The sequence below is a fragment of the Epinephelus moara genome, chromosome 20 (assembly GCF_006386435.1).
Source record: "Epinephelus moara isolate mb chromosome 20, YSFRI_EMoa_1.0, whole genome shotgun sequence".
Classification (NCBI taxonomy): domain Eukaryota; kingdom Metazoa; phylum Chordata; class Actinopteri; order Perciformes; family Serranidae; genus Epinephelus; species Epinephelus moara.
In genome coordinates, this window is record NC_065525.1 from 31,304,925 (window position 1) to 31,331,196 (window position 26,272).

At 41.4% G+C, this 26,272-nt stretch overlaps 1 protein-coding gene across 4 annotated transcripts in view; it reads left to right on the forward strand.

Moving 5' to 3' along the window:
- LOC126407843 (contactin-1a-like) overlaps positions 1-26,272 on the forward strand; it is a 92,552-nt gene that overhangs the window by 51,445 nt on the left and 14,835 nt on the right. For all 4 annotated transcript variants that reach the window (XM_050073090.1, XM_050073087.1, XM_050073086.1 and 1 more), the window contains 12 exons: positions 3,425-3,551; positions 5,555-5,733; positions 7,161-7,256; positions 8,339-8,545; positions 13,586-13,685; positions 14,533-14,714; positions 15,027-15,151; positions 16,892-17,009; positions 17,341-17,488; positions 19,463-19,590; positions 23,008-23,180; positions 24,999-25,122. In XM_050073090.1, the coding sequence (XP_049929047.1) occupies positions 3,425-3,551; positions 5,555-5,733; positions 7,161-7,256; positions 8,339-8,545; positions 13,586-13,685; positions 14,533-14,714; positions 15,027-15,151; positions 16,892-17,009; positions 17,341-17,488; positions 19,463-19,590; positions 23,008-23,180; positions 24,999-25,122 (1,707 nt within the window). The remainder of the gene's footprint in view (positions 1-3,424; positions 3,552-5,554; positions 5,734-7,160; positions 7,257-8,338; positions 8,546-13,585; positions 13,686-14,532; positions 14,715-15,026; positions 15,152-16,891; positions 17,010-17,340; positions 17,489-19,462; positions 19,591-23,007; positions 23,181-24,998; positions 25,123-26,272) is intronic.

The following is a 26,272-nucleotide window of genomic DNA, read 5'->3' on the forward strand; positions in this document are numbered from 1 at the left end:
CCTATTTTAATATGTTACATATTTGCATTTGTTAGGTGGTTAATTGGAATTCAAATAGGCTGGTTGTCCTCTTCCTTAAAAAGAAAATATATAGCTTAATTTGATCAAGTACATTGACTGGGCTGCCCCTGACTAAGAATTTTCCTAGTCAACCAATAGTTGTCATTTAGGGCCATTAGTCGATTAGTCGCCTGCTTGTTTACGATATTAATTTAATTACTAAATGATATATTTTGGGCGGGGCAACACAATGGTTTGAGTTGAAGGTGTGAGAAAGAATAGTATCAGTAACATTGTTAACACTGTGCTACATTACAGAGAAATACAAAACCGTACTAATGAACCTTCATTAATATAGGCCTATATTTTATCTACAAGTGCACGTCACACACTGAGCGAGCCGCCTGTTAATGACGCTGTGGGCTAATGGGCATGTAGCTACTTCCATGTTTCAGATGATACGTCATGTTTGTAGTCGACCAATGAAGATGAGTTTACATATCACCTTGGGTTCGTCCTTCACCTTCTCAAAATGATCCCACACTTTGGATTTCCTGCCCGACATGTTATTAACTAGCCTGTGGAATAACCGCAGGTACCAGCCCTGGAAATTAGAGGCCGTACACATGCCGCGTCTTTAATGGCCTGGAAGACACGATGACGGGAGCTGGGTCCTACTCTTGTGCCTTTTTTGTGCCAGCTTGTGCCAGAGCTCATCTTCTTCCAGGTGCTGTTTATAAGTGTGTAGGCCTTTTGTCTGTGGGACAGATGTAAAGCTCTGGGTTGCCCTGCACTAACATGATCAACTTTTCAGTATATATTAGACTGAATATTTACTGAAGAAGGGAAAGATATCTGTCGGCTGTGATTGGTTTGTTACCTGACTTCTGTCTGACTGCTGAGTGTGGCGTCTTCCTGTGTCTGTCCTTTCAAATTAAATTCCCACATGGTCCAGTCATATAGGTTTTAAAATCAATTTTGACAAGGCGCAGCTCCTAATAGAGTTTCACTTTTGTTTGTTTTTTGTCTGTGACTAAGCGACCAATGAAATCTTACCAACTTCTTTGTGGTCGACCAACGTTAGGTCAACTATTGGGGGGCAGCCCCACTGCAAACAAGCCTTCTCAAGTTTAAAAGCACCACACAGAGGCCTCCAATTATTTTACGATTATTTTTGCAGATCACCAACTTCAGCAGGGTCCATCGTCTGGGGTCACCATACACGTCTACACAAAACTTAATGGCAGTCCATCCAATAATTGTTTAAATGTTTCAGTCTTGCCCAGAAGGTGGACTGACACTGCCGTCCCTGGAGCCATGCAGCTAGCATGGCTTACTAGAGAGTTAAGAGACCTTTGGTATGGAAGTAGTTGTCGAAGGAATTCCAGGGAAGGTAAAGCAAGAGGAGCAGAGTGTAACAGTGGGATATACTAGCTTAGAGAGATAAAGTGAGGACACAGGAAAGCCAGAGAGAGTTAGAGACAGAGACAGAGAAAGAGAAACGAGGCAGAGAATGTAAGAGGCCTGTGTGTGTGTCTCCAGGCAGTGGGCCTTATGTGGCCTGCTTCAACACTCCCCTTCACCATCTGTCACAACCCACATTACAGGGAAAGGATAGGAACGGCACCAGTGCTCAGCTCTCCGAGTTTCACTCCAACTGCTATTTCAGCACTGCAGCAGAGCCTCAGTGGTTTCCTTCCTCCAGCCCATCTCACATTTATATTTCATTTTTTACATGCAAAGCATTTATCTGACGCTCACGCAGGGCAATCTAAGTGCAACAGTAGAATAAGGTCACTGTGTTCCCTTTACTCTACTCATCCCTGCTTCTTTCAATTCCTCTGTTTTCTTTCTCTCGTTTCCCCAGAACATAGTTTCCCACTTAATTCGCCTTCCATCAGCCCCACAATGCCCCATTAATAGTATGTTTAATTCTCTCTCAGCCAGCAGCGATTCTGAATCCTTGGGATTTACATCAATGTCAGGCACTCACACATGGTTGGCTGCTGGAGTGTGTGAGTGGGAGTATATCCTGTCTCTTAACGTCTTAATTGCTTCCTCCTGGTTGGCCGTCCTGGTGCGAGGAGGGTACAGCTAGCTTGCCAGGGTGGTTACAATTCTGTCTTCATACTGGTTAGGATTATAAGATTTTTAATTCCCTTTGCTTCCTTGCAGGAGAGGCAGATAAATATGCATCCGGTTCACTGATTTCTAACTACACACTGTACTCAGGATTATTGCACTTTGATGTCAGGCACTCACACATGTTTGACTGCTGGGATGTATATGATTATTGCTTTATTTTCTTATTATTCTCCATAAATATTTCTTGTGTTTGCAGAGGTAAATATTAGTGTAAATGTTCTTTTGTTCAGGTTTCCAAAGGTTGCTCGCTGTCTGTCAAAATGACATTTTCAGAGTGAGCGACTCCTAAGCGCCAGTGCAGGCCTAGTTAGAAGAATCCAATAGGAGCAGGATATTACTGTCTGAAAGAGCCAGCTTCTCCCCATTGAGGTGTCAGCTGTGCTCTCTTAGAACTCAGAGGCGCAGGGGAAGAACACACGTGCACGCACCCACATTCACACGCACCTCACATTTGTATTCCTGCAGTCACCTACACACTCTCTTGATCTGAGAGAATAATCAGCGTTTGGGAACATTTCGCCTCATTGCTTATTCATAGCCTGGCATTGTGTTTATGTCTTATTCATGCCTCTGCTCGTGATGTCTGTCAGTTCTAATGAGTAATTGGGGCTAATTGTACGTGTGTGTTGATGGTGTAAAAGGCAGATTGAACCAAGAAAGGCATTTTCATCAAGGAGTCTCTTCTCCCTGGATTTGCCGGTGCGACTGCTCCGCAGCACTGAGGGTGACACATGCAGTATGAAAGGGGTTTGGATTATGCTAAGTCAAGATAGCATATCCAGTTCCAGGATTTGTATTAGCTTGTAATAATATCATAACCACTGGCAACAGATGAATGTGTCATTGTGGTTTGGCACCTGAGTGAGCACATCTCTGTCATAATTAGTGCGATGTTGTGATTTGGATGAAATAAAGCAGGGGCTTATTACTCTGCATCAGGCGTAAAAGAGAGCAATTGTGTGAAATCGAGGATGAGATTAGTCACAGCTAAAACCAGGATTTCTCTGAAAGTAGCGACTAAGCAGTAGAGGTGTGTGTGCATCTATGAAAAACCACAAACCTGGTTGAAATATCAAAAGGAACGTCCTCACAGGAGCAATCTCACAGTCTGGTCAATATGTTTTTTTCTGTCTTACATCTGAACCCTGCTGTCTCGTTTTTGATGGAGCTGCCCCAGAACTGCCAGACAGAAGCTGAGCTTTACACCTTGATATTTCCTGTTTGTAAATCTGACCCTGCTTGTTGTTTTTCTCGGGTCTCGTTTGTTTGCTGTCGGCAGACGAAGCCACAGGTTATGGACCAGTGTTTGAGGAGCAGCCGGTGGATACCATCTACCCCGAGGAGTCGCCCGAGGCAAAAATCACCATGAGCTGCCGGGCCCGGGCCAATCCACCTGCCACATACAAGTAACATATGTTCCCCCTAAACCCAGTCTCATTACTACACACTGTGCTTTCTGTGCGGCTCCCATCGCTTGCCATCTCTCAGGCTGAATTCAGACTGTTTTTGGATCTGTCTGTAAATAGCAAGGATGTTGATCTTAAAGGGACAGTCCAAAATCAAACATACATATTTTTCCTCTTACCTATAGGTCCATTTATCAGTCTAGATTGTTTTAGTGTGAGTTGCCAAGTAAAGGAGATATCTCTGTAGACATGTCTGCCTTTTCTTGAATATAATGGAACTAGATGGCACTCAGCTTGTGGTGCTCAAAGTGCCAGAAAAATACATTTGAAAAACTCAACTGCAATGTCTCTTTCCAGAAATCATGACCCATGATATCCACAGGCCTTGTTGTGAGCGGTTTTATGTAGGAACTATTTTCTTTCTACCGAGCTACACCTGCCAACCACATCATCGCACAGATGTTAAAGCGATAGTGCACCCAAAAATGAAAATTCAGCCATTATCTACTCACCCATATGCCGATGGAGGCTCAGGTGAAGTTTAAAGTCCTCAAATCACTTGTGGAGATCCCAGGGGAGAGGGGGTAGCAACACAGCTCCACCTAATGGAGGCTGACCCAGATTTAAACGTCCAAAAACACATAATTGAAACCACAAAATATCTCCGTACCGCTCGTCCGTAGTGATCCAAGTGTTCTGAAGCCCCGACATAAAAATGTGTTTTTGGGCGTTTGAATCTGGGGCACCGTCAGCCTGCGTTAGGTGGAGTTGTGTTGCTACCCCCTCTACCCTGGGATCTCCGGAAGGGATGTGAAGACTCTAAAACTTCACCTGAGCCTCCCTCTGCATATGGGTGAGTAGATAATGGCTGAATTTTCATTTTTGGGTGCACTATCTCTTTAAGCATGCATCTACTCATGGACGAGGGGGTCCTGCTCATGGCAGCACGAGATGGACAACATTAGTGGCGTCCTCCTCAGCTGAGCTGTAACATAAACTAGCTCAATGGTGCTAGGTGAGCTAGCAGTAAATGCATGTGCCCCTTCTGTGCAGTGATACAGTTGGTGGGTGTAATTTGGTAGAAAGAAAAGAGTTTCTACATGGAAATGCTCACAAACAAGGTCTGTGGATTGTCTTGAGTCAGTGGGTTATTATTTCTGGCAAAGAGAAATGTAATTTTTGGCCCTTTGAGCACTACAAGCTGAGTCTCATCTACTTTTATAATATTTGAGAGAAGATAGACATCTCTTTGGCTTGGCAACTCACACCAAAACAAACTTGGTTAATAGATAGTACTTTGTATAAGAGGAAAAATGTTTGTTGTTGGGGGTGAACTGTCCCTTTAACTTCTGTGCTCCTCCAAGGTTTATTATTTGTGTGTGACGTCCAGCAGTGCATTACTGTGTGATACATTTTCCCACATGCTTGTGTCCTTGTTAAACAGTCTGCACAACTCATTTTGTTTGCAGCAGATGTTTGTTTTTTTCTCAAACTAACAATAATTTAAATGCCAAAATATGACACGCCAGAAAAAAATGGAATAACAAATGAGATGTTGTTCCAGTGCAGTGCAGCACAAACAGCACTGCCACCGTGTCACCACCTCATTTTGCTGCTCAAAATTTAAAGCGTTTCGCATGATCCATTTCAATTTAGATGTAAATGTATGTAAATTATATTGCTTGGCATCCCCCAAGCCGGTTTCACTGTCAGAGAGCCCAGAATTAGATGTCAGAGGGGAGGGAATTAGCTTTGACCACAGCTGATATTAAGTGTTTAAGAGGGTTCATCTACAGTACACTCCGTTATGCCTTTCAAAATATGGAATTTGTTTTTGCTTTAAATTAGAGCAGCGCCCTGTTTTTTTATTCTAACAGTATGTGCAAATGTTTAATGAATCAAAGAGCAACTGTAATGCAGGCTTTGGTCAGATTTTGCCCTGCTTGTCACTTAATGCTCTCACAACACACTACTCTACTGACCCTAATTTGTTTTCCTTGCAGGTGGACGCTGGACGACAACAACATTGACTTGAACGCACAAGGCAGCCATTACAGTTTAGTAGGAGGCAACTTGATCATCAGTAACCCCATTAAAACCAAACATGTAGGACAGTACATTTGTTTGGCGACCAACATGTATGGCACGGTCATCAGCCGAGAGGCCTCAGTCCAGTTTGGATGTAAGTAGCCCAGATGTGAACCCCTATTTAGGCTGCGATGAACAGTACCATGCAGATTTAAGAGAGAACTGCCCTGGAGCTGTTCTTTCATGCATATTAAGTGTGCTGAAATTGCAAGGGCAGCAGGAACAAATCAGAAGTGGTGTGGAAAGTGCAATTTGTGAATGGTCTAACTTCATGATGGCAGCGTGGCTAATGTACTTTCTTAACTGTAAACTACAGCTCAGTTCAAAAGCAGTGTTTGAACTTTATTTAACCCTTAAAGGGACAGTTCACCCCAAAAATACATAGTCTTCCTCCTACCTCTAAGTTCTCTTTATAAGTCTAAATTGTTTTGGTATGAGTTGCCAGATACATCTGCCCTCTCTCCAATATAATGGAACTAGATGGCACTCAGCTTGTGGTGCTCAAAGCATCAACACAACAATAAAATTAAAAAAAATAAACAGCAATGTCTCTTTCCAGAAACTATGACCCAGTTGGTCAAGATTAGGGGTTCCCGAATGGTCCAGCCTTGGGGTCCAGATATCTTCTTCATTAGTCATTAGTTCAAGGTCCCACAGTTTAATACATGCAGTGTCATACTTGTGTTTGGCCATGTCTGTGGGCTAGTTTGCCGTGTCTGTCAAGAAGCTGTCAGTTACTCACTATACAGCAGGAAACAGCACTTCAAAATAAAAGCTCTGTGCTGGAATTTACCGTACTTAAGAATGAATTGTGTTTTTTTGTAAACTTGACATGTTCAAGAGTCACTTGCAGCCCATTCAGAATGGACCCACGACCCACTAGTTGGGAACCACTGCTCAAGATAATCTATAAACCTATTTTCTTTCTACCAAACTACATCCACCAACTGTATCTCTGCGTAGAAGGAAGCGTGTATCTACTCATGGACAAGAGTCTTGTGCTTGTGACAGCATGTGATGTAAACATTAATGGCATCCTCCTCTGTTGAGCTGTAACTAGCTTAGTGATGCTAGGTGAGCTAGCAGTAGATCTAGACTGTGATATGGTTGGTGGGTGTGGTTTGGTCTAAAAGAAAATAGTTCCTAAGTGAAACTGTTCACAACAAAAAGTCTGTGGATTATCTTGAGGAGGCAGGTCGTGATTTCTGGAAAGAGACATTGCTTCTGAATTTAAAAAAATAATAATAATAATTTGGGCACTTTGAGCACCACCAGAGAAGGCAGACATCTCTATGGCTGATATCTCCAACACTCAGCAACTCACACGAAAACAATCCAGACTGAGAACTAACACTACAGGTAATAGGAAAAATATGTATTTGTTGATTTGAGGGTGAACTGTCCCTTTAAACTTTAAGTGTAGGTTTTATAGAATTAGCTATAGGGGCTGCTAAAATATGAATGTATGACAACAGATTCTGAAAAGCTCTTACAATTGATCTTTGTCTCTGCCTCTCTCAGACCTCGACCTGTTCTCGTCAGAGGAGAGGGAGTCGGTGTACGTCAAAGAGGGACAGGGGGCAGTGCTGCTCTGCGCCCCCCCACCACATTATCCAGGTACAGCATGTGATAGCTGAGTGTGCTTCTGCTCAAGTGTTCCTAGAAGATTGTGTTCAACCTCCATCATCATTTCGCAGTAGCAATTGACTGATTGTAGTGGGCGGATGGAACAGTGGCACAGTAGTTAGCCGTGTTTTGATTTCTGGTCCATTCTGTGTGGATTTTAAACGTCTGCCCTTGATGGTGTGGGTTTTTCTCCTTGGTGCTGCAGGTGGACTGAAGATTGTGTATTATCCTGTGTATTTAAGAAAGTGTGTCTGCTGTAGTAGTCATTAGACATGCTTAACTGTGTGCTTTTTTTTAACCACATGGGGAATTTCATGACACTGATGAACCGATTATATGAAATGAACCAAAGATATTTTGTCCCCTGTTGGCCCGGGATTCAATTACCCTTCCTAATGTCCTCTACGATATTGAAATAATGACATCACTGCCTCTGTCACTGTCTCATTATAAGTTCTTAAGCTTTTTTCTCAGTTTGCCGTCATTCCCTTGCTGGGTTTACTTCTGCTCCCACATGGATGTAAAAGAGAAAGAATACAAAATGTTTTCATTAGTCTTATATCTAGTTCAAGTTAATATGTCATTACAAGGTTTGTTGTTTGTTTTCCCTTCTGCTGGTCTGCATATGGCCTCATTTTTATGATTTTCCTCCTTTTTCAAAGCGTTTTCACAGCATTGCCATTATTTAGCCACAGCCTTCAACCCCAAAAAACTGTACACATATTTTCCATATTCATGCTCATGCAAATTAGTCGAACACAGTCTGAAAGCATTGTTAACTCTCTCTCCACAGCATCAGAATTACCTCAACAAGCCAGTGTGCTCACAGCATTCCTCTATTATGCCTCTCAGCTAAAAGAATTATAAGATTTCATCTGGAAGGTCAATAGATGCTTGAATAATAAATCCCCCCTCAGCACCAAAGAATTGTGCTATTTTTATTTTGCATGTATTCAGATTATACAGAATGAGCCAGCTTCACATCCAATTCCCGTGGCTCCTCTCAAAGCTTTTACTGTGTGTCCAGGGCCTTGATTGACGGCTGCCGTTTTGTTATGTCTCTTTCTTTGCAGCTGAGCTGTCATTCCGATGGATCCTCAACGAATTCCCCACCTTCATCCCGCTGGACAAGAGGCGTTTTGTCTCACAGATAACGGGTAACCTCTATATCTCCAAAGTGGAGTCCTCAGACAGCGGCAACTACTCCTGCATTGCGTCCAGCCCATCCATTTCCAAGAGTGTTTTCTCCAACTACATCCCCCTCGTACCTCTGGCTGAACGTTAGTATCTCACTTCCTACCGTTCATTGTCTTTCCAGTTGGTAATTTCTGACCTTTTTGTAAATTATGATTACATTGAAGCTGTTTGAGATTTCTGGTTTCTTGATGACAGTGTGACATTTAGGCCACAATAATATTTGCACTGCAATGCAAACAATGCTATTCAATTCAGTATGCAATACATATGTTTTGTAGGGGTGTAATGTTTATACATTACATTAGGAGTCACAGTTTCTTGTGAGTTCAGTACAGTGGGGAAAAAACAAACGCATCAGGATGTGGCTCCTTTCATTTATTGTGAACAGATAGTAGTAAAAGAATCAAAGATAGACAAAATATTCTTGTTGGGGACGCGGTAATATTCGCCCACAGGCAACTTTGGTAAACTTTTTTTTTTTTTTATCATAAAAGGAACATTTCTATTTGAAAGAAATGAATTTAAAAACACTGAACAAACACTTTCCCAAAAGGCAACAGGTCACCATAGGCTATAAAACTGAAAAACGTTTTTTATGGTATGAAATTGTGAATACCAAAGTACATTGAATAAAAGAAGATGAACTTGTGCAGTAAACTGGAGAACTGTTACACTACAGTAGTTCCAATGTGGCTATAGTTAAACAGGGTCATTCCTATGTTCTGGGAGTCCTATGTAAGGTCCCATGGTCCTGTGTTTCCCAGCTCATTACAGCACATAATGTGAACATGAAAGAGATGCTCCCCAGCTCTGTATTTGCTTAATATGATTAGAGCTAGTGTTAGGTTAGGGGACTAAAATCATGACTCTGAGAGTCATAAAATTACACTGGACTAAGCCTTGATGAAACTTGCTTTCCTTGGTGAGCTACTCAGGCGCCACAGTACTCACTTTTTTGTATGGACAACAACTCCCATTTATTTCAGCCCTAAATTTAAAATAGTAAGACTTGGTCAACCAATTAAAAGTGAGGAAGAAAAACAAAAGATGAAAAAGAAGAAAAATGATTATCAACATTTTAGAGTTAGGAAATCAGTAGTAGTTGACTTGGTTTAAGATGAGGAAAGAGGTCTAGGATCAGTTTAGATTATTTATGAAATGCTTTAAATTGGAAGAGGTCAAATTTGACCTGAACCCAATAAACAGTTTAGTGAACTTGGGGACATAGGACCTTTGTAACATTTACACGCTGTGATTTTAACAGTCAAAGGACCCAAACATATATAATACCAGTGATCAGCACATGTGGGTGATGCCGTCGAATTAGCGTTGGCAAGTGGGATGTGTTTCCATTTACAGACCGTAAAATGGTGGAGCAGCGCCGGCACACCGTCCTTGTCCTCTACAGAACTCTCTCTCGCTATTGTAGCTGACCAGGAACCTGTGGGTGGGTCCTCAAACTCAGGTGCTATATTTTGGCTTGCCATAGTGTGACTGACTGAGTTGCTTGTCGTGCTACAGTAACTTTAGCACATGTTGCAAACGGAGTACAGCTAAAAGTTTCTAGGCCTAATTTGAGTATGTGAACTTTGGCTCCGTGTTCTGTCCATCAGTCTACATATTGTGTATTCTGCTCTTTTCTGTGTGCACTGGACTGTGATCCCCGGACCTTGACGGTTCAGTACAAATGCACAAACTGTTGAAGCACGATGTTTTGATGTACAAAATGCATTTAAGGTTGATGCAACACAGCTGAGAGATTAAATTCATGTGTCTCTATAATAAGCAGGAATCCTAAAAGTGTTCAATAAAGAAATAGTATCCGGGCTGCACTCTTTTACCAGCAAAATGAGGTGCGAGTAATAGAGCCGGAGCTAAAGTGTTTTTCAAAGAGATGAGTTTCGAAAATAACCTCAAAGATAGGAAATGACTCTGCCTGGCTGCAGCAAAGTACTGCATTGATTTCTTCTCTTGTCCGTACTAAAGCACCATGTTTAATCACAACAGTGCTTGTTTTAAAAGTGATAAGGTCGCACCACTGTTGTTGACTCTTTAAATTAGATTTATAGGAGCAAATTAGTTTAGAAGGAGACTTACACACAAGAACTTGCTTAAAGATGGAGCCAGCATGTTATGGAAAGAGTGGACTGGAACATGGACCGCTCCAGAGATAGAGAGTTCACAAAGTAAAGCAGTGTACTGAGGAGTAGTTATTAATGCTTCATTTTTGCACAATCTTATGAAGTACAAACACACAACTGGGAAACTATTTCAACATTGTCCTTTGGGGGCCTTCCCAGAATCCACTGCTTATTCCCATGCTTGATATTGACTCTCATGATGTTGTAGCTTTTGGCCCGCTTAACCTGTGGAGGATTTGTTTTAAATAGCACTACAGTTACTCGGAACATAAACTGGAATGTTGTGTCCCACCAAAGAGGTCAGGATTAGAGCACACCAGTTGTTTGGGCTCTCTCATGCATATGTGTATTATGAGATGCCTTCTGGGTATGATGTGGCCCGTATTTAACTTTAACTCGTTTGCGTGCCAGTGTTTGGGGGTGGTTCTGCATACCTTTGCATTTTGTCAGGCATTTTAAAATGTCTCATGTATGTGTAAATAGGACACAATGAATACATCTGTCAAGAGTGCTAATCCTCTGAGTTATGTATCATCTACACTGTTAAATTTAATGCGTTAACATGTATACTAATGTGACAGTAGTACCGGGATAGATACAGGGATTAGCCCTTATACTGTAGGTTTTTAGAAATGAGGATGCTCCCTATTGTACTTTGATTAAAACCTGGATACTTTAGCTTGTTAACATACTTATCTGTGGTTTCAGTATGTCTCTGCAGTAGTGATGGGCAAAGCAGTTCTTTAGATGTCACTGAATCACTAGAATCAGTTCATTAAAAAGATTCGTTCAAAAGATTTGTTCAGTGTCAGAGGAGCCCTGACTGTGTACTGCGTGGTCCGACTCACTAAACTGATACATGGCTGAGCTGCTGTTGAGTCTCATTACTGGCCAGCCTAACGTTTTAAGTTTGTTTATCTGGAAACTAAAGCACTATTCGGACGGGATTAGTTTTACATGGGCACGTGGGGTAATGTCACTTTACCACAGGACGTCGGTAATATTGATGGCTAGTTCGCATGGGATAAGAAATATCAGTAAAACTACCACAAGTGGGAGGGGTAAATCCATTCACGCACCGCCGTCCCCTCCTGTCGTCATGTGCGTATGATAGGACTGTCAAAAGCACCATGAAATTGAGTTCGAATATTTTCGAATTAATTTAGTAGAGTTCGAATAATATTCAAATTTATTATTATTATTATTATTTATTTATTTTTATTTTTTTTTTTACAAAAACCCCCCACAAAAAATAAGATGCTTATTGCTGACGCAATATGAACGTGACACTCGGATGAAAACACCCGTTCTGACCTCACTCAAGTGCCAGGTATGACCAACTTCTGCCTCGCTATCTGAGCAATGTTTGGATACTTCAGTGCGTAGTTTTCCACCACAACAGTGGATCCTGGTCAGCTCGTAGTGGTGTCTCATTCTGGGAACGTTTCATCTCTTCTTCAAAAAGGGTAGGCAGGGAGGCAGCAGGTGCAACATTCTCCCTGTATGTCTCCCCGAACAGGTCACACATCCCGGACAGCGCAGTGGGTGGTGTTGGCGCAGCAGGCTCCTCTGTCGGCGCCTCTCCCTCCGTCGCTGTGTCCCTCTCTGGCCCGGCTTGTGCGCGAGCCATCTCCACCCGAACGGGATTCACCGTGATATACAACATTATTGATAGTATTAATTAATTATTAATGATATTCGAATTATCAAAATTAGGTTCGAACTTATAAAAAATATATATATTCGAATATATTTCGAACTTCAAATTTGTTTTGACAGCCCTAACACACATATTTATAATAATAATAATAATACTTCAAATTTGTTTTGACAGCCCTAACACACATATTTATAATAATAATAATAATACATTTTATTTAAAAGCGCCTTTCTCAACACTCAAGGACACTTTACAGAGCATTAAAAACACAATTAAAGTCATAATTAAAATAAATAGATATAAATATTTACTGCTGGTCTATTCGCAGCAGTAAATATGTTAAAACAATGGAGAGGCGTGTGATTGTGTTCATGTGGCTTGGCTTCTGGCTACATTAGCTGTTAGCTTGGAGAAAACGGTCCCTATGAAAGTGTATCGCTGAGAAGAAATGATTTGAATCACTTAGGGATTGGGGTTACGTCGTTCACAGAGTGATTCGTTCACCGAGTGACTCGTTCACCGAGTGATTCCTCACGCAGTAGGCAGTCCCTCCCTGCACCCTGGCTGCCTCGCGAGTGATTCATCGTTCGCACGGACGGAATTGGAAGTTCCACTCCCGGCCTGCACGCTCGCTGCTGAGCTCAGCTGAACTGAGAAATGAACGAATCAGTTCCGGAAGTGATTCAGTTCAGGACATTCACTCAACAGATTCGTTCTTTTGAATGATTTGTTCGCGAATGACACAACACTACTCTGCAGTATGGGCTGGTGTTTGATCAAGTGGAGTTATGTTAGTAGTTTGTCCGCACAGCAAAAGTATGATGATCAACCTGTGGACAAACCCAGTGGAAATGAGCCATTTAAACTTCCTTGGATAATAAAATCCCAAAACATGCATACATAGAGACAAATAACTAACAAAATGTTCGTAGGCCTGGGTCAAAGTTTCTCCCATCAAGTCTGGTCTCTGATGTTTTATGTTAAAGTCAAATATGGTCCAAACCAGGATGAGTCTGGATACTAGCATGTATGCAAATGTAGTCATTGTTTTGCTAACCTAAAAGCTTTGTTGCATAGTGCTCTTTGTGTGAGTGCTCCAGCAGGACATCAGGGTAAAAACAACATTTACAAAGTATCTTTTGTTCAATTTGACCCACTTAAGAAGTGATAGAAGATGATCTGAAAGAAAACCTTGCAACAAACACTAAGATGGTTAAAGTCAACACTAAATCATTGTGAAACCACTATTAGTTCCAGGCTTGGCAGCTAGAGATGGGTTTGGCGCCTGAGTCATGATTCTGTTCCGTTGTTGCTCCTCTCAGGTCCCATCAGAAAATACCCTGCTGACCTCAAAGTGAAGTTTCCAGACACCATTGCTCTGGTGGGGCAGAACATCACCTTGGAATGCTTCGCTTTGGGGAAGTAAGTGTGAGAGATTATTAGTTACGACTGTTCGAGGTGTGCACTGTTAGGACTGAAAGGTTTCATGAAATCTGATATCAGCCAGTGAGACTTATCTTTTATAGTGCAGATGACCTGGCATAAACTCTTATTGTGTGAATATATGGTGTACGTGACCTGGCATAAACTTATTATCCTGACGTGACCTCAGCTAAATCATCTGGCAGGATTCTGGCCAAATTTGGTTATGTGAGGAGAAGCAGTTGTTCTCTGAGCTAGTTGTCTAGGTAACAGGAAAACAGGAAGTGACAGGGAAAACATTTGAATGTGTCATGGAAAGCTGTAGGTGTATCCATTAATCCTGCCTGCTTGTCAGACACTATAAATTGTTATGATGATCTAATTCTTTGGCTTTCTCGTGAGTAAACCCTCAAATGTCCAATCCTGGGTTTTGAGTCTCTTTTTTCTATAATATCTTCTACATTTAAAGAGAATTTAAATGAATATAGAGAAAGTTTCAGAGGGTTTTTTCTGCTTAACAGTGAGGAAGATTAGTGTTTGTTATTATTGTGGCATAAAATAAGTTAAATTCAAAGATGGAGCATATCAGACATAGATACTATCGACATCTGAAGTATGAAATTAAAAGTAATAGGGATGTATCAGTCTCTCAAAATGCCGTATTAGTTCCCCCCAATGCTCAGCAAAATGTTGTTTACTGTTGCTTAGATTGTTTGAGACTCCCCTCCTATTCTCCGAGTTAAATCATTTATTAATCATGTTTCAAAATGATGAGAGCAGTGATGCGTTACATGTTGAAGCCCGCTTTGTGTATTATTTCTCTCTCTTCTCTCTCTGCCCTTCCCAGCCCCGTCCCCGAGATCCGCTGGAAGAAATTAGATGGACAGCTGCCACCCAATCACGAGGTGCGGATGGCGGGGGCTCATCTGCACCTGTACAACGTACAATTTGAAGACGATGGCAGCTATCAGTGTGAGGCAGTGAACTCGAGAGGAAAAGACTATCATGCTGCACGTGTGTCTGTCGAAGGTGAGATTTGTGTTGTATGTCATGTCAGCTGTCTTTTCTTAAAACGTGATGATGATGGTGGTGATGAGGAGGAGTACAAGCATTCATCAAATGTAAGTTTTACAAGTTTTTACCAGCTGTGTTAATTTTCTATAAATTCGACACCAACCCTTTGTTCTTATCAGTACCTACTACATTTCCCTCAGATTTTTCTTTTTGGATCTAACACTTGCTGTAATGCCTCAAGTATCACATCATATACTTTTTTATTGAGCAGCTTTGTTTCCTTAGAATTTTCACAAACACTGTAGCTCTGATTTTTCTCATTTGCAGCCTTCCCTGAGTGGGTGGAGCACATCATCAGCACAGAGAAAGACCTCAGCAGTGCTTACACCATGTCCTGCATAGCCAGCGGCAAACCTAAACCACACATCCGCTGGCTGAAAAATGGAGAACTGGTAATATTCAAACACCTAAATCTTTATTGTCGTAATATATTTATGTAATATCCACAAAAAAAATAAAAATGCAACACTTTTATTTCTGCTCCCATTTGTCATGAGTTGAAAGAAGAGATGTAAGGTGTTTTCTGCTCCCACAAAAGACTTTTTTCTCACAAATTGTGTTCACAAATTTGTTAAAATCCATGTAAGTAGGCACTTCTTCTACAAGATAATCCATCCCCCTGACAAGTGTGGCATATTAAACAGCAGGATTAGTACACAGGTGTGCCTTGAGCTTGTCATAATTAAAGGCCGCTCTAAAATCTTCAGTTTTATCCCACTACACAATCCCACTGATGTTGCAAGTTTTGAGGGCTGCTGACCGCAGGAATGTCCACCTGGGCTGTTCACCGTGAATTGAATGAATTTGGCAGTACATCCAACAGACTGGCAACTGCAGACTAGGTGTAACCACACCAGCCCTGGATCGACATCCAGCTTCTTCACCTACGAGATCGTCTGAGACCAGCCACCCAAACATATGCAATAATTAGTTTGCACATCTAAAGAATTTCGGCACAAACCATCAGAAACCTCAGGTCTCAGACCAGTCATTCAGCTGAAGAAGCCGGTCCTGGAGGTCCTGGCCTGGCTCACTTGACCGGTTGGATGCATTGCCAAATCTTTGGTAATTACATTGAAGGCGGCTTATGGTTGTGAAATGAACATTCAATTCACAGCCATTGTTGAAACTCATTAGCTGTTGGTTTAGCTCTGCCTCTGAGAGCAACGGCCAGTATTTCAGGGGTCTCGGTGTAGCAAGCAGATATCTGGGGCCAACACTTCCTTGGTTGTGTGCCAGTCATTTTGGCTGATCTCTATAAACAGATAGAAAGATATGCATTTGAATGCAGATACATTTAGATAAAAAAAGCTAATAAAAAGCTAAATTGTTGGCAGACGATAGCTGATGGGTTCCAAGATTGCATTTTGGCCAGTGCGTTTTGCCCCTTTAATCTCCGGACTGTTTACCTTTTCCCAGATAATCCATCCACCTGATTGGCGTGACATACCAAGATGCTGATTAAACTGCATCATTATTGCACAGATGTGCTGTGGGCCGGTCACAGTAAAAGGCCACTCTAAAATGTGCAGTTTTATCACTGTACAAGATCTGGTATCAGAAGCACTCTGGTATTGCATTCTGTTTGTAGTCTGAGTAGTATTGACCAATCACATTGTGCATAGAACTCAATCTTTTGTGTGGAGAAAAAAAGTTAGATCATTTGCTTCAACTCATGAAAAATGAGCAAACACTGTGAGCAAAAAAGGCTTGCCTTCTTGTTTTCTTTATCTGTTTATCTATCTATATAGCTATCTAGATAGATAAACAGATATAGATATAGTCTCATGCATTTCAATTTAGCTGTTGCTGTTATATACCCATGAGTGGGTGCTAGCATTGGTTGTGTAACCCTCCATAGAAACAACTGTCATCAGGCTTGAAAAAGCCCCAGGAGAGTAACAAGTAGTGACACACAGCAGCGTGGGGGAGGCTGTTTGATATATGCAGCTGGATACATCATTATGCATTAATGAAATCCTCTCCTCGTCAAATTAACTAATTGTCACCCATACCTCAGTGGTTATCAACAACCAGCTGTTTGATCTGAATCATTTGCTTACTAATGGAATTTGAATTGCATGAAAATGTAGAATGATGAAATTTAACGTCCCACGCCATATTTTCCACAGACTGACAGGAAAGAGATGAAGTTCAGCAGCTTGACGTTTGAGGATTCAGGGATGTACCAGTGCATAGCAGAGAATCACCATGGAATCATATATGCCAATGCAGAGCTGCGTGTATACGGTGAGTCACACTCTGGCTACAGCTGCAGCACAAATGGCTGCATCAGTGATTTAAAGGTCACGTTTCAAGCTGACTAATTGGAGCTCATTAGGACTTCTGGAGTGCAACGTCGATTTTATTTAAAAAGAAAGGAAACAAAACAACTTTGCAGTGCTGAAAAAACAAATTGAAAATGTTTCCAAAAATAGACTTTGGCCATCCAAACACACGCACAATATGTTAGATCAGTACACCACACATTTTTATGAATGTAAAAATGGGCCATAAGTGTATGCATGCCTGCAGTCATTGCATCGTCTACTGATGAATAATCCAAACTGTCCCTTCTCAGCCTGTGCTCCCACGTTTGAAAACAACCCAGTGAAGAGAGTCATGGCACCTAGAAACGGCCGAGTGGTGATTGAATGTCGTCCCAAGGCGGCTCCAAAGCCCAGCTTCTCCTGGAGCAAAGACACAGAGCTGCTCCACAACTCTACCAGGTGAGCAGGCTCTTAATTTTGTCTAACCTGGTAATATTGTATGGATATTATTCATTCAGATGGTAAATGGAATGGACGTGCCTTTCTAGTCATCTGACCACTCAAAGCGCTTTTTACACTACGAGTCACATTCACCCATTCACACACACATTCATACACTGGTGGCCAAGGCTACCATACAAGGTGCCACCTGCTACTCAGTTTTAACACACTCACACACCGATGGAAAAGCCATCGGGAGCAATTTGGGGTTCAGTATCTTGCTTAAGGATACTTCAACATGCAGATTGGAGGAGCTGGGGATCGAACCGTTGATCTTTTGATTGGTGGACGACCCGCTTTACCTCCGAGCCACAGCCTCTGAGCCACAGAGAGGCTGGTTAATCCAACACATACTCATCCCAAAATGCCAAATACTGCCGCTTTGTCAGTGGACCTACACGACAAAATATGATGCGCTAGGTACCCTCCTGTGTCAGTTTTGGATGTTCAGGCATGGTGTGTCAATTTGTGCTTGGAACATGCGCTGGGTCTTTTCAAAATACACTTTCTGTATTCCTTTTTCTGCTCATGAAATGCATAGTCTTCTTAAGATAAAACTTAGTTTAGGTAATACATTTGTTATTAGGTTTACTTCTGCAGGTTTAGGCAACAAAACCACATAGTTAGGTTTAGAATAAAACATCATGGTATGGCTCAAAATAAGTACGGTTGTTATTAATGTAATGTCACGTCACAAACGTCACTAGCGCTGCATGTTACACATATTGGCACACCACATTCTTATTGAAATAACTCTAACGACTTTTGTTCCACAGAGGAAATAAACTCCGCCCTGTATGAACTTTCTCGCTCTTCATACTACACTAGTTACTGGCTGTGTCACAAACTGCCACCGCCTGGTGCCGCTGTGCGTCGGTGTCTGACACTTTGGTCCACTAACAAAGCGGTATTATATGAAAAGTTGGGTTGAAACAGCTGCTGCTCAGTGCGTATCCTACAGCCAAGAAGGTTGCCTCTATGCGTTGGTGTCTGACGTTGAGATCCACTGACAAAAGCAGGGTATTTGATGAGTTTGTAGTGAGAACGAGCTGGTTTATTATGGCAGAGTCTTCTTTTTGCACTGTAGTTTTTAATGCAAATATTCATCAACCTCTTTCTGCGACTGTGAGACACATTTGGGTCATATTAACACTAGGACACGTACTGAGATTGTGATGTCTCTCTGCTTTTAAAGGGATCTAGAGTCTATCCCCCCTAGAGCAGCAAGGCACATACAGTATAGTGATTTTGGGGGATCTAAATAAGCTCTACATCCCCCAAATTTACTGTGTGCCAGAAAAGTCCTGTTGTTTGTCAGTGATTGCTGTGCACTGCTCTGCTGTCTGTCACTGGCTGACATTAAGCTCATTCTCAAGCTCATCAGCATGGACAGACTGGATGTGTAAACCGCTGTCTTGTGCTCCTCACTGACAAAACAAGCCTAATCTGTGAGCTCTAAGACCCCCAACCTCCGCCCCCCCACCCTGCACACCCCCGTGCACCACAGTTGGGACTCACATAGAGGAGGAGCAGTGGCCAAATTACTATGCAGCATACGCCTCATAGTAATCTCTACGGTGGTTGTCTGCGTGAGAGAGGGTGTGGAATAGTGACGGGGCAGCTGGCACGATGCTGTTTGTCATGCATGAATATGAAATATGCAGAGAAAAATGAATCAAACACTGCTTCCTCTTTTTAGAGCAATTTAACGTTGCTGAATAGTTTCAAGTTCACATTCTTGTCCTTCTTGGAAAACCATACATCCCATTAGGGAACCGACAAACATTCAGAGTACTTTCATCATTTTTCATCATCCACACATCCATGGAATAACACGCGCTGGACTCTTGACCTTCATATCGTGCTGAATATTTTATATGACATAGCTCTTTCTTGTCAGTGTGTGAAGAATTAATTCTAGTTTTTCCTCAGGGTGTTCATCTGGGAGGATGGGAGCCTGGAGATCCTCAACGTGACGCGAGCAGATGAAGGCAGATACACTTGCTTCGCCGAGAACGACCGGGGCAAAGCCAACAGCACGGGCGCTCTGTCGGTTACAGGCAAGTTCCAGCTCATAAAGAAACTTAACTGATAACTCTCGTCATACCTTCTGTCATTCTAATGTTTCCAGGAAAGTTTGTGTTGCTTTGACTGATGTCAAGCTTTGCTGGCAATCATTCCTGTCCCACCAAACAGTCCTGTCCTCCAAATGTCTACTGGTGAATTATAGTCCTCTGAGCAGAGTGACAGCGTGCAGGCTACTGGTGGGTATTCAGTCATTCCCCAAGGACAGAGGCGAGAGGGGATTGCTTTAGATCAGATGTGATGAGACAAGGCTTCATCCTCACGCTGCTCAAAAAGACATGAGGGGAGGACTCAAGCTATAAAGTTGTTGAGATAGTTTGATTGAATAGCGAATAACATTGATATTATATATATAAATTGTTTTTACTCATGATGTCTTGTCTTTAGACGTGTAATCTCAGCTGTCAAACATTTTTAGTCTTGTACAGTTGAGCTCCAGTGGTGCTGGATGCACAGCTCTTTTCTGCCCTCTGCTGGACGTTTGTGCACATTGAACAGCTCTAGCCATTTCATTTTAGTCAGTCATTTATTTTCTATAAACTTGAATTTAATATTTCCATTCAGAGAAAAAGGTGCAGGATCACAGGTGACGTCTCTCATTATGAACCCCCCTCTCTACTCCCACCTCCCATCCCCTCCAAGGCCAACATACATTAATACATGTACATTAAAGTAGCAAACAGTAGACAAGAACACTGTCTTAAATAGACTGTACATGAGACAAACAAACAAACAAACAAAACAACAAGATGTGAGTTTGTAGAATGGTCACACTGTGAATCCTCTTCTTCAATGTCTATAATTATGGTAGTTAAAGGGCACCAGGTTGTTTTGCTATTGGAAGAGGAGGTTTAGTTCAAGCAAAGGTACGTTCCTACGTATTGTATTAAAAGGAACCAGGTTGTATAAACATTTTTCTGAGATTTCCGGACTAAAAGTCTAACTTTTTCTAATTCAAGAGCACCATATTGTATCACACTTTGAAGATCGAGATAGTAGTGTGCTCAAGGACCGTCTTAATCATATGATACTCAAGAAAACGCAGGTGCTCTTGAAGAAAAGGGTTAGCACATGGGAACAAAAGATGAACTTCAGGCAGAGATCGTGTATGTAGACTTCTCCAGAGAGAAACTTTTTGGATTTTCAGACTTGATGCAATAATATATCCTGATAATACACCCTACTTTTAATTGAGAAATATCAATATATGACAAGTGATTTGTTCTATTGTTGTTGATGTTGTCTTGTTATTATTCTTTATTATTATGATTTTTTTTTCTCTTATCTTTTTTTAAACACCTGTGGAGGCACGTCATTTTCAAAATGGCTTCTCATTATAATCCATTGCTGTGACCTGCCTGTGCTCACTTGTAAATCAAGACTGCTTGACGCCCCCTACCAAGCTTATAAAATGTTTGCTTGACCTCTGTCCACCCTTTTGCACCCCGACGAAGACCATAGAGTCGAAACTGGTCGGTGTTTTAATGTAAGCCATGTTTTGAAATGAAAGCTTTGTAACTTAATTCAAATGCGTCTGTTCCTGCGAGCCAATAAAAGAATCACAAACAAATATGACGGTTAAAAGAACATGAAAATAAAAGCTTAGAGTGCATCAGATCAGCTGAAAGAGCAGAAAGTAGAGTGCACAGGAGCACTTAACAAAAAGCATCTGAAAGCAGTTGGGTTTAAAGTTTATATTAGAAGCTGGCTAAGGTAGAGTACCTTTGATACAATCAGGAAGTTGGTTCCAGAGCTGAGCTGAGCTCGCCATGTTTAGCTCTGACAGTAGGTATTACCAACAGATTTTCTTAATCCTTTATTAAGCCAGGTTTCCCATTGAGACACAAGATCTCCTCCTCTGGGGAGTCCTGATCAAGACAGCAGTATAATCAGTTTTACATGAAAAACAATTTCACATAGTAGAGCAAAAAGTAACATTAGAGAAATAGTTAAAGAAGAGAGGCATTCAGGCCATACCAGTAATATTCATACACATTCCATTAAGTCAGTGATTATGTAGAGCACAACAGGTCCTCCTCTTTGAATACTTAAAAAGTATTTGAAGAAGGGAGTACTTCCAAGGTAATCTTAGAGCTCATTCCATGCCCAGGGTGCATTAAAAGAGAAAGCAGTTGTCTCTGCTCTGAACGCACCCTGGAGACATTTAGAAGAAATCAGATTTGTAGATTGAGTGCTTTAGTCTAGAGATAAAAGGCTGGAGATATAATATGGAGATAGTTTACCTGATAATACCTTGGCAATAAATAGCACCATGTAGATTTCCCCCTCTGGTACAGAGAGAACCATCGTACACATTCATATAAAATGCAGTGGTGAGTGTTTGAGCCTGCATTTGTGACAAAACATAAAGTAGCATGAGATGCAGAATCAAGTTTTTTAGGTAGGGATGAGGTTGCATGCATGTAAATCACACCACCATAGTCTAATACAGATATATTTGAGCTTTGGGAAATTTTCTTTCTGGTCTAAAATTGAAATCATGTTTAAAAAACAGTTTTGGTCTAAGCTTTTCCAAGAGTATCAATATGGACTTTAAAAGTCAGCGCTTCACATCACATGCCCAGATATTTGTAAGAAGTCTCTCTTTCTATATACGTACCTTCTAATGTCTTAATAGCAGAATCAGCTGCCTCAGTGTGGACCAAGTGAACGTTTTTGAATTTCTTTCCACTAATCTGAGAGGTCTAACAGGTGTGTACTACTGAAACATCTGAGAGGTATTTTGGTCCTGCCTCATTCAGTGACTCAGCCATGCTTTAATGTCAATTCTGGGACTTACTAGGAGCCAGTGTGAAGACTTAAGCATCAGAGTAATATGGTCAGATATTTTGGTTTTTGTAAGAGCTGTAGCAGCTGCATTTTGTACAAACTGAAGCAGTTTGATGGTGTTTGATGTTTTTAGGAAGGTGTGCAAAAAGACTGTTAGGGTAGTCAACCCAGCTGGGAATAAAAGCATGAATGAGTTTTTCTAAATCATGTTTTGACACATCGGCCTCTAAGTTTGGCAGTTTTTTGAAATGGTAAAAAGTTGATTTAGTTATTACTGTCACCTACAGTAGTTTTTAAACTTGAGATCGCAATCAATTAAGACACCATGCAGGGTTTTTAACAATGTCCTTTGCTTTAAGTGCTTTTCTCTCAAGATGATTCATAAGTCTCTCCTCATTTTTCCTATATAAGTTTATTTTAGTTTTGCATTTATTCCATTTACTGAAGCTCTGTCCCTGCGAATGCTTAAGATTGCCTTTTTATTGGAGTCATTTACCTGTTATTTCCATCCATTAAATCAAATTTCTAATAATCTAAATGCAGCTGGACTGATGTCTTTCTCATCCTCACTCATTCCCTCATCCTCTTGTGTTTCCCCCCAGAGTCCACAAAGATCACCTTGGCACCGTCCAATGCTGACGTTAAAGTGGGTGAGAACAGCGGTATGCAGTGCGCTGCGTCACATGACCCCTCTCTGGACATCACCTTTATCTGGTCCCTGGACGGCCGGGTCATTGACCTACACAAGGAGAGCCAACATTATGAACGCACCCTGGTGAGACATCACATTGTTTGATTAAGTGTTTTAAAGATACATTAACAAATTATCACAGTTTGACTTTACAACCCCAACTTTGGCCCACATGCAAAATCTCAGCTGTAGCCTGGAGCTCGTCCACGTCAAAGGTCGGGTTTGGGTTTTTATTGGAACACCTGAAATGGAAAAGTACAGCCTGTTTTAAATGAATATGACTCTAAAAGCCATTTCACATTCCTTCCCTGAGTGGAATAGTGCGTTATATATCAGTTTAATAGCAATTTCCGCTAACATCCATTATTGTTGACATGACCCACTCTCTCTCATAGTGCAGCTCTAACCATAAGTTAGCGGTTAGCATTTCTCGTTTGTCACTCTGCCCACTACACAAACACTATTATGATTTTGATTGATGATACCCCATTTTTGTACACAAGGAGGACTTTCCCCTCGTAAAAACGGGGTCCAGTTCCACTTAATACTGTTTGTGTGGTATTAGGATAATACCAGTTTGACTCTGAGACAGCGAGTTCAATGCAGTCATGTATTTTCAAAGCAGATTTTTGTGATGGTTTTACTGTTCTACGGTGGGAGTTCTGTCTCGAGCAAATATGTGGAGCTTGATATTTCTTCATAGGAAAAGAGCTGAAGCCCTTAAGCCGAAGTCAATGTCCAGTTCTTCTAATTGGCCGCTCAGGTTGGATTTCTCTGTCTCTCTGGTCTTGCAGAGTTACTTTGGTGACTGGAATAATGGGCCCTTTTTAAGGGATCTATAGTAGAGTCAAGTTCATGGCGCCAGTGCAGTTAGAGGCTCCCCAGCTCTGCTTTTGCTGGTTAAATGGTGCATAATCTGGATGCAAAGTAAGGCGCAAGGGGGGTTTGTTTTGTGCTTGACATGAATTTAACCAATCAGAGTGTCAATTTCCATTCGCTTCAAAAGCCAGGTGTGCCTTCAGCTGGTGCACTGCTATTTACATGACTGATTCGTCAAACTGTGAGCAGTTTTCTGCTGGGATTGCAGTAAGAGTTGTAATGTCACTGCGGTAAATATCATGGGCAATTTAAGCAGCAACACTAAAAACTGCAGTTATAAACTCGACAGAGGAAACAGAACTAAACTTTTAGCTTCTGAAATAATAAATGAAGTTAAGTGTTAAGTGCTCCTCCTATATAAATGCACACAGCCTCTCTTAATGGGGAGTTGGAGTGCAGCTCTGCTCTGCTCGTATTTTAAAGAATGTAATAAATATTATCCTCATTTCTAATGTTTTATTTCACCCAACGACAGTCCATCCACATGTTTCTGTGTATGGAACAAGCAGAGTGTACATACGTTGTGAACCTGTCGATGTAGACACATTTTACTATCTGTATAATGCAGGAAAATACCCAGCCACTAAATTTAAAGATTATTTTTAAGGCTTTTTGTCTTTATTACTGTGAAGCTGATGAGTGACAGGAAAGGAGGGAGAGACACGCAGCAAAAGGAAACGAGTTGTAATTGATCCCAGGCTGCTGCAAAGTACTCAGCCTATATAGGGTGTACGCTCTCCCAGGTGAGCTAGAGGTCGCTCCACCACCACTGACATTAGACTTTGTTTTTGTTGGTCCGTGGCACAATCACTGTCTGCTGCCCAAACACCAACAATGTGCCTGACCACACCCCGTTAAGATAGGACTCAAAATCTCTTTTTCCAAGATGAGTTCCAGGCTGAGTGAAAAAATATCTAACATGATAATTTTGCTTTGACCATCACACAGTGGGGAAGTTTTGTCTCACGATGTATGATGTTCTGCTCACTCCTCAGTTAACTGTCTCTTGTGTCTTTTGTCCAGAATGGAAGCTCAAACGGCGAGCTGCTCATTAAGAACGTCCAGCTGAAGCATTCTGGACGCTACACCTGCACTGCACAGACCACTATTGACAATGTCACCGCCTCTGCCCACCTGGTTGTCAGAGGTGAGTCACGAGAATATGCACACAGCCATGTATATTACATATCATGAGGGCTCTAAAAAAAATTCACTGTCAGTTTCTGACAAGGAGCAATGGGATTCAGCACAAACACACTGTTCTCTGATTTACATGAGATATTTCTGTGTAATGTCTGTTCTCCTCTCACTGGTTTCAAGTGGATTTTCTGGGTACTGTCAATCAAATCTGATCAAACTACACCCACACCGTCCTAATGAAGCAGATTAGCTGAGTTTTGGGGTGTTAAACTCTTTATAAATAATACCTAACTGCAAAGATGTTTTTTTAAACTTTGACGACTGCTAATTTATGAATATTTAATGTTGTAGAGAAATTTTGAAGATTTGGAGCCTGATTTTCAGGAGGTTTAATTCCACAGAGCTCATTAAACTGAGCACAAGATAAAAGAAATTCACACTTCATCAGACACACATTCCTAAACTACTCATTAAAATTTTTCCCCAACTCTAATTGTCAGACACTGCATGCGAAAAAAGAGAGAAGCAACAGAGAGAGAACCCAAGTGCTTTATCCAGTGCACGTTTAAAGAGAAGTAAATCTCTCCATCAGACCATAGCCGGTTTTGCCAGATATTCTGTTGACCCCAATACCCTATGCTAAGGAAAGCGAGAGAGGAAGTGCTACAGGGGAGAGGGAGACACACACACAGGAAACACTATCTACCACCACCACCTAGAGAAGCTGTCTGCTCAGAGATGATGCACTTCGATACCAGTAACTTGCAATTACTGCCAGTGATAGTCGACCAATACAGCCTTTCTATAGGTGCAAAAAATAATGAATAGGTCAACTCAAGCATATCTGCTGCTGGCACCATACCTCTAGATTATATTGTTTGGCTACAGTGTGTGTTGGCACATTGCAATCATATTTATCCAAAAACTTTATGTACAGCCAAACAAACCTGGAGAATATATATCGTAAAGTTTTTGCAGGAAAGTTTTTGTGAGTCTTGTTGCTTTGGTTGGTTTATTAGAAACAGCATATTTGATTAAACTGAAGAGAAAGAGAGTGTCAGCTCCCATTTGTCATGACTATAATTGAATAATGTAGCTTTTCATAGAGTAGTGAGCTGCTGGCAATACAGCAGGTTGAATGTTTATGGTTGTGAGTT